This window comes from Myodes glareolus, chromosome 25, assembly GCF_982192425.1.
Source record: "Myodes glareolus chromosome 25, mMyoGla1.1, whole genome shotgun sequence".
Taxonomy (NCBI): domain Eukaryota; kingdom Metazoa; phylum Chordata; class Mammalia; order Rodentia; family Cricetidae; genus Myodes; species Myodes glareolus.
Window position 1 is genome coordinate 4,211,229 of NC_142050.1, and position 8,962 is coordinate 4,220,190.

General features: G+C 43.0%; 1 protein-coding gene across 1 annotated transcript in view; it reads right to left on the reverse strand.

Annotated features, from left to right (window-relative positions):
- LOC125402356 (serum paraoxonase/arylesterase 2) overlaps nucleotides 1–2,607 on the reverse strand; it is a 30,246-nt gene extending 27,639 nt beyond the window's left edge. The window contains exon 1 of the mRNA XM_048437032.3: nucleotides 2,448–2,607. Within this exon, the coding sequence (XP_048292989.3) occupies nucleotides 2,448–2,521 (74 nt within the window). The 5' untranslated portion in view covers nucleotides 2,522–2,607. The remainder of the gene's footprint in view (nucleotides 1–2,447) is intronic.
- Between the last annotated feature and the right edge of the window lie 6,355 nt (nucleotides 2,608–8,962).

Sequence of the window (8,962 nt, forward strand, 5' to 3'; positions counted from 1 at the left end):
CATTCTGAGGAGACACTGTTGTTCTGTGAGTTTCTCAACAAGTCTACATACCAGCTCCCGAATGGAAACTCCCTAAGAGTCCAACAAGAGATGGACAAGGACAATGTGGTGGACGTGCAAAATGGATTCAGTGGAATCTCTTCAGTGCGAGAAAAGGATGACTAGTCCTGCACTGAGGAGACTGAGACAAGAGTTTCATGGCACGGATGCCAGTCTGGGCTAGAGAGAGAGAGAGAGAGAGAGAGAGAGAGAGAGAGAGAGAGAGAGAGCTGTCTGAAAGAGTCAGGAAGGATGGAGGAAGAAAAGGAAAAAGCAAGGAAGGAAAACAGGAAAGCTCACAGATAGGTGTGGAAATTCATAAAAGAGGTTGAAGTATAACAGTGGTTTCCCAAGACTAAGGATGAACCAGTGGTGGTGGAGACACCAGCCAAAGGGTACAGTACTGTGATAAAAAATAGGAGCAATGAATTCTGCTGTGTCTTCTAAATAACTGCACTGACTCTAAATAACAGTAGTGTATGCTTCCAACTAGGAAGAAAGGATTTTTACTATTCTCATCTTGAAAAAAAAAGAGCAAGGGCTTAAAGTAATAGCTGTACTAATCATTATAGGTCTTATATAATATATGTGTGTGTGACAGAGAGTGTGCACACACGTGCACATGTGCGTATGTGTTGAAATATTGACATCATAACTCATAAGTATAGCCCAAACCCATCTAATGCATGAATGCCCTTCAGATGCATTACAATGAAGGCCAACATTGCCATTCCCTACCATAGGCAGAAGCATCCTCTTTATTCCAATGCTCCAACCCCCACACTCTTTTCACATTGCCTTATTGCCAAGTGAAACTGCAGCTGTGGGACTTTAGAATTGTCCTGCAAGCCATCTTATCACTTTGGCCTTGTTTCATTCCTGGGGAAGCAGTCTGGGTCTCCTTTATCATTCCCAACCTTCTGTGATACTTTCACCACAGACCCACATCCAGTCCAGTAGCTCTCCACCCTTACGAAGCACACACCATACACAGGAGTGGTCTGTGTTTTGTTTTTGTAGTATGTTGTTGGGGATGGAACCCTGAACTTCATGCATGCTAGGCAAGTGCTCTCTATCACTGAACTACATTGCAGATCTTTAGGAAGGAGCCAAACAGCAAAGAAAAGAAAATCCTGTGCTGGTGTGTGCCTGTAACAGCAGGAGATCAAGAATCCTGAGTTTCAAAACTAGACTGAGCTTTAAAACGGAGGATACACAGTGTGACTTCATCTTAAAAAAATATGCAAACCAAAAATCCAAGGCCTAGGCCCCACCTGGACCAACAGAATTAGAATTTGTCACGTAGTGCCACGTGGACAGCAGGGCTCCAGGAGATCCTAATATCCAGGTTACAACGTCTCTGCCCTTCCTGCTTATTTATACAATGTAGAACTCAGATCAGCTTGATGCTAATCAACCAATAAGCACCAACACTTCCATTTTGCCTATCAAGGAGAGCCCAACTTTGCAGCCTCAAACACACCCTCCAGGCTTGCCCTGCCCTTCGGTGATGTCATGTTGCCCCTCAGTGGCTGCTGTACAACGTTCCCCAACAAGGCCCCTTTGCTGGCGCCTCTCTTGCCACGGGGGATGATCTCCTTCACCCACCATAGCTGCCAGATGGCTTCACCTTTGGAGGGAGGGCGGCATCTTTTCTGTTTAACCTATAAATGGTTCCATTTTCCTGTTTTGGAGAGCCAGTTCGGATATTTTTCTCCTGTATCAGAAAAGACTTGACTTAGGGTTTCCAGTTCTCTACAGGAACCTGGGGCAAAGTGTACCTACTACCTAGTAGGCACTCAACTGTTCTGAAACTCTTTTGCAAGAGGCTTATGAAGTTGGAGTTGGTAGCTTGAGAACACGATGTCTACCCAGAAGGTTTTCGCTGTAGTTAAAAATCTAACAATCGTTCGCTCTGCTCCTGGAGCTCTGGTGAATAAATGAGGAAATGATGTAAGATCAGTAGCTGTCTTTCTCAAGTGTCTTTGATCTCCAGCGCCAGGACTGGGGCGCTGAAGTTTCCCCAACTACTATGCTGGGGAGGGATGGGTTCCGGCTGCGGAGAACAGCACCAGTGACCTGAAATAAAGCTCTATAATTAAAGCGTCCATGCATGAGTAATGGTTTTGTTTTCAAATTAAAGCATTGAGTTTGCCCTTGGGAAATTTGCAACGCTCTCACTTGTCCGCCTAGGCTGAAGAACTTCCCCACAAGCAAAGCCAGGGAAACTTTTCACTAAATGTCTAGGTCGTGATGGCCGTGGGCTGGGCCGGCTGAACGGGACACTGGTAGCGATCCAAAGTTCTTCCACCCGCACGGTTCGCCCGAGCTGCAGAAGCTCTATCGCTGGTGTCCCTACGAGTAGCTCGGCCATCCCAGCCTGAGGACCTGCGACCCGGGGCACCTACCTGAGCGCCAGGAACCTCTCGCCCAGCAGCGCCAGTCCGATGCCCAGCAGACTCAGTGTCACCAGTCGTCCCATGTCGCGGGACCTGCCCGCCGTCTGGTTCGGGCCTAGCAGGGCTGCCCGGGAAGCTGGGCCAGTTCCCCGCCCAGAGCGCAGGGCCGCACCCGCTCCCCGCCCCGAGCGCCGGCTTTGCAGCCCAGGCTCCGCCCGGCGCCGCGACCTCGGAGCACAGCCGCACATGCTCGCCCTGCAAGTCAACTGAACTGACTCTTTTCAAAACACCCTCCAAACCCTTCGCCTCTGCACCTGCTCACCGCCCTGAGAAACTTTAGGGTGACCTTTGTGGAGTTTTCTGGGTTTAGTTAAGTTTGGACTTTGCTTCTGTTGTTTTGGTTAGACGTTTCGGGGGATATTTATTTATTTATTTATATTTATATTTGGTTTTGAGAAGCTAGGAATCAAACCCAGGACCGTTTGTCCGTATTAGGCAAACACTGAGCCACATCACAATCATAGAATAGGTTTTTTTGTTGGATATATATGTGTGTGTGTGATACTTTAGTACTTAAATACAAAATGTATTTAACAGTAAATAATATAGAAAAGTCTTAAACATTATATATTAAAATTGTACTTTTTGTTTCTTTTTGTTTTATTAAACATTACATACTAAATATAATATATATACCTTTTTATTTTCGTTTGTTTTGAAGACAAAGTCTCGTGTAGTCCAGACTATCAGTGAACTTCTGATCCTCCTTGCCTCCATATGCCAATTGCTATGACCCTGCCTAAAGGAATATGTTTTGGTTTAGTTTTCTTTTTAATTTCATATACATGGATGTTTTACTTGCATGTGCGTATGTGTACCACATCCAGGCCTTGTGTCTAGAGAGGTCAGAAAAGGATGTTCAATACCCCAGAGAGTGTAGCCAGTGTCCTTGATACTCAGCCATCTCTCCAGCTCGGATATTTCAAATATTCCTTTCCTGTTTTCTTTTTTACTTGAAATAAAAAGTTCTGGACAGGCTTCACAAAAAGTTAAAGGTAGAATTACATCCTTCTATATTAAGATTTATGTTAGACTAAAATCCCACAAACTCAAAATTCATTGAGTATTAGTAAATTTTCTTTTCTTTCCCCCCTTTTCATTTTAATGCTCATATTTATAGACCATATTTTTATACTCATGAGGGAATAAAAAGGAAGCTCACTCATTGAGATTGGGACAGCTGCTGACTGTAAGTGAGATCATCTGAAATCAGTTTCTCACCCTTTCCAGTGTTTAATTGCTACCTGCAGTGCGGATGCAGAAGTCAGAACCAGCGATTCTTAAGGAATATCATTCTTTGACAGTGTTGTATTACTGTACCCTGGGCTGACTTTGAATTTGAGGCTTTCTTGCCTTACCCTCAAGAGGATTACCAGCATATGCTTCCACATCAGGCCAAACTTCTGTTTTGTAACCAACCATTAAAAAAAGCAGATGCCAGTTTGTACCTGGCCCCTCACCAAAGGGAAAAGAGCAAGACTCTCTGCTCCAGGCATCTGTAGCCAGCCCTGAGGGAGCCTGGGCTGCATCCAATGGCTGATGGCGAGCTGAACACTTGTCCTTTCTGAGCCCCAGAGGCTGCATCCTTTATGCATTCTCCTCTACAGCTACCTTTGCAGAGTAATGATTGCTAATGCACACCATTAGGTGCTTGGGATTGTAAACAAAACCAGTTGCACTAAATGTGATTATAGAAGTGTTTAAAAAATGAGTTCATGCCACAGGGATATAGTAACGCCACACTCCTTCACATCCTGGCATGGGAACCACTTTTTGCTCTTAATAACACCCTTGTGTTAGGTGTGATCTTTAACACATCAATGTAGAAAGTTCTAGGAGCATCTTTCAGATGAAGACAAAGGGCCAGGGTTGGTGACTGAGGCTGTGACAAAGACTGGAGAATATTGGGTTTAAAACTAGTCTAGACTAGATAAAAAGTTGTTTATTGAAAAAACTGAAATAAGGATAAGCCTGTTATTTATAGATACTTTTAACAACTATAATGTGCTATGAAGCTGCTGCTTCCTTTCGTAACAAGGTTTCATTGGTGCTGTTTTACCTTCATGAATGAATAAAATGCAAATTTTCCTTTGAAATCAGGTGGTTTTCCCCTTCATCCAAAATTATCAACAGCTCTGAAATTCTTTCTTTCCTTCCTTCCTTCCTTCCTTCCTTCCTTCCTTCCTTTTTTTCTCTCCTTCCTTCCTCTTTCCCTCCCTCTTTCCCTCCCTCCCTCCCTTCCTTCCCTGTGTCTTTCTGTCCCTCACAAGCATCCGGACTCTAAAATATACCGCCAGATCTTTCTAAATCATCGATGGGTATCATAAGTGGTGACATCTGACATGAGGCTTATGGCTGACTGGACAGACAGGTGTGCAGTTCTACCATCTGTAATATGACTCATCAGGGATGGAACCTTACAAACATGACCAGTATTTAGAAAGGTGTGGTGCTATTACCTAAGTCCCTGGCTTAAGTCTGAGAGTTCGTTCAAAGATTCCTGGGTAGTATATAAAAATATGTGTTATATAATATGAGATATGAACCGGCAAAACATCTGCCTATATGTCCTTAAAATAAAGTCACAGATCATGAAGTTTACCCACTTTTGTGATATTCTTAATGTCTAGAGAGATATCAATAAATAGATCCTTACAGTATCTCTGGGCAAGCCCAGATTTGCCTTCACAGTTTCCGAACAACAGCTGGGAATCAGGAATCCACTGCTGACTTCAGTCAGCATGGAACACTTTGATGGTTTGCTCTGGGAACAACATTCTGGCTGGAGCTCAGCACACATCTCAGAGTATCTGAGAGAAACCATGTTTTACCTACTTCGTTTGAAAAACTTGTTTTAGCTATATGTGTTTGTGTACCCATGTGTGCAGGTATCCATGGAAGCCAGAGTGGGCATTTGATCCCCTGGAGTGGAGTTGCAAGTGGTTGGGAGCCACCCACTGTGTTTGCTGGGACCAAGCTCCGGGTCTCTGAAAGAGCAGCAAGTGCTCTTAAGCATTGACTCATTCCAGTCCAGCCATGCCTTGATTCTGCGATCAGGCCAGTCAAGTTGGCTTCATTCTGTACTCCTCATGGGGACAGTACCGTTCACCACTCTCTCTTTCGGAATGCTGCAGTGTGAAGTGGGTTCTCTTGAAGAAGTTCCCATAATTATACATAACCATTAGGCATAACCGCCACCAAGTGTTATAAGCAATAGTTGTTGTTGCTGTTTATGGTTTGGACATCAGAAACTCACCTTCTGCACTGCAAGAATGCTGATTAATTCTTGAATTTCCTGAATAACTTAGCTATCCTTTCCGTTGTTGGGAATTATAAGGCAATACCAAGAAAGTAGCCCCTGTTTCATGTGGTTTCTGACTACCAAATAACCAAGTTACTCAAAATAATCCCAGCTTGTTTCAGGACTGGCCTGTGTATAGATAAGTCCTGCTGCTCCCTCTGCAGCAGTGTTTCTCGGTACTTACAAAGCAGTGGGCTGGCTGCTTTGTAACTAGAAATTTGCTGTCCTTAAGGAAAATTTCAAAAAATAATAATACCCTTTTACCAATGCTTCTCAGCTTCTGTGTAGGAAAGGACAGGTTTCTCGTTGCCTTTGTAAAACACAATGAAAGTAAATTACTGGGAAAATGAAGTAAAATCTCAGCTGTCTAAAATACAAACCCAAATCTTTCGTTTGATACGACAGATATGAATTATTTTATCTCATTTCCATAATAGTTCCTAAACATTCGCCCTCAATTTTTCATGCTTATCTCACCGTGAGCCAGAAACAATGGGTTCACAGCCTGAATGGTCCTGGCAGCACACTGCCTCTCCTGGTCACGCTTGCAGCAGCATTCTGTCCCATTGGGACTTTTTGTGGTCCTCTGTAGAGTATTGTTCTATGTAGGGCTGATGGAGGTTTGTGGAGAGGGCCTCACGATTATGGTCATTTATGTAATGTGTGACAGGAGATTTGTTACCCTGTAACTTTCTTCTCCTTTTTTTCCCTTGCCTATGTTTCAAAAAGGGAGACAGATTGTGTGTGTGTGTGTGTGTGTGTGTAGGCAGACACACACACACCCACTGAAAAGATATTATAAAGAGGTGGTTATTGCCGAAAGAGAAACATTTGCCTTCTCAATACTTTACTCCAGGGCTTCGTAAAGGGTAAAAGATATCTCCCTGCAACCAGGCTATTTTCCAGTACATTAGAAGGTAAAACCTAATGTGCTTAAAACTTAGGCTCTTTCCCCAGCACTAGAAAAAATGAGATAACAAGAAATGTTATAACTGAGACATAAAGATCATCATAAAATATATAAAAATATTTATAATCAACTCACGGTTACTGTCTAGGGGTCTAGATCAGGTTCATTTTCTCTCCTAGTTAAAGAATTAAGAGGAAGAAAAATCTTTTGAGCACAGCAGAAAGTCTCAAGGGCAGCAGTAGAGTCAGTGGGTGGGGCAGGGCTTTTATCCAGGGTAAGGAAGCACACACAGAGACAGCAAGGTACACAATGAGAAGACCTCTCCTCTGCAAAGTAAAAGGGGGACTCACTCCAGAGCCAAATCTGCTCTTTCTATAAGGACAGGGAGACTTAAGCGTTTGGGATGTGTCTTTTTCTCTCCAATAAAGATGGGGAACTTGGAAGGCCCCCAACTTGGGGAGAAACATGCTGTCATCTAGCCTTGAGCTTGTCAGCATGGGCAGGGATCCTACAGGAGAAAAACCCCACCAAGCCTTTAGGCCTTCATCTCTGGTCATGAGTATGAAGGAAAAACCCGGAAGTTTGCTACTTTTTTTTAAAATCCCATCTATGGCCCCTCTCTCTATTTGTCTGCCTAGCAAGGATCTGTCTAACTCCCAGTTCCTCAATAGGAGGTTAAAAAAATAAACTTGCTTGTAGAAACCAAAGCAGACATAAATATAAACTACAATGTGATATACTAGTCATGAAATCATTATGTTTTCAAATTAGTTCTTCCTAGTAAGGAGCGGCCCAAGTTTCAAGCTAATATTTTCTCTGTATAAATATAGCATTATAATATATATGCAAAAATTAATTTAGAAATTCGAGAGTCAGTCTTGAAGGTTTTTCAGCATTTGAAGCTTGGCCAAAAAGTACATGTGTCTCCTGAGACTCAAGCATATTTCTTCATGTCTGTCTTTACCTTTTTCTCTTTCCAGTATTTTCAACTCTTCAAACTCCCAGACTCCATCTGAGTTAGATTTCATATCCTTGCATTCTAGGAGGGAAGTATAGATATATGTCAATGTGAACTAGAAAACACAATTTTCACTGTCCAGAGATATGTAGTTCGTGATCATTCATAAAAAATATGTACACTGCCTTTCAAAGTCTTTGAAGAGGAAAATTCAGTTAAGGAGCAGCTGAAGTAACAGTTACAGCAATTATTTACTGAGCACTTCCGATTTCACTTGCTACCTTGTTTAATTAGGTATTACTTCTATCTCTCACTTTTAAGTGAGAGAAATGAGGCTCAGTATTAAGAATAATGATGAAGATTATAAACCTGGAATGTAGTGGACTCAATACAAGTGTCTTAGTTAGGGTTACTATACCTGTAATAAAATTACCATGGCCAAAAGTTGGAGAGGAAAGAGGTTATTTGGTTTCCACATTTCTGGTGTAGGAAGTCCTTCTGTATATGTGTTGTTCTTATTGGTTAATGAATAAAGATACTTCCTTAGTCTGTGATAGAGCAGAGTAGAGCTGGGTGGGGAAACTAAACTGAATGCTGGGAGAAAGAAGGCAGGGTCACAGGATGGCATGTAGCTGTCAGAGGGGAAAGACTTAAGCTGTCTGTTGGAAACTTGCCGGTAGGCCATGAGCCTCGTGGTAAAATTTCCTGAATCTGGGTGGCCAGGAAATGAACAAGCAGCCCCTGCCTACACATTGCTCTTGCCTATTAAAGGAAATCAGGAAGGATCCTGAAGGGAGGAGCTAATGCAGAGGCCAAGGAGGGGATGATTCTTACAGGCTTGTAGAGCCTAGGACCATCAGCCTAGGAGGGCTGAGCCCTCTCCCATCAGTCATTAATTAAGAAAATGCCTTACAGACTTGCCTACAGCCCAATCTTGTGGTGACATTTTCTCAATTGCAGGTCCCTCCTCACCGATAACTCTGACTTGTGTCGAGTTGACACAAAACTAGCCAGCAAAAAAAGGAAATGACTTGTGTTGACACAAAACTAGCCAGAAAAAAAAAGAAATTAATTTTCAGACCCTAGTCTACCATTGCTATGGTTTTTTGCTCTCTGTGGTAAAAGCAGACAAGAGTGAGCAAGAAACGAGAGTTGCAGAACATAGCCTCATGTAGCATACCTGGAGACAGCCTCCAGCTAGGCTTCCTGTGGTATGTGCTCCTCTGCCTGCTTTCCTTAATTTCCCTGCTCTTTATATGTTCTGTTTCTCCAAGCAGACTTCCCATTACAGGGGA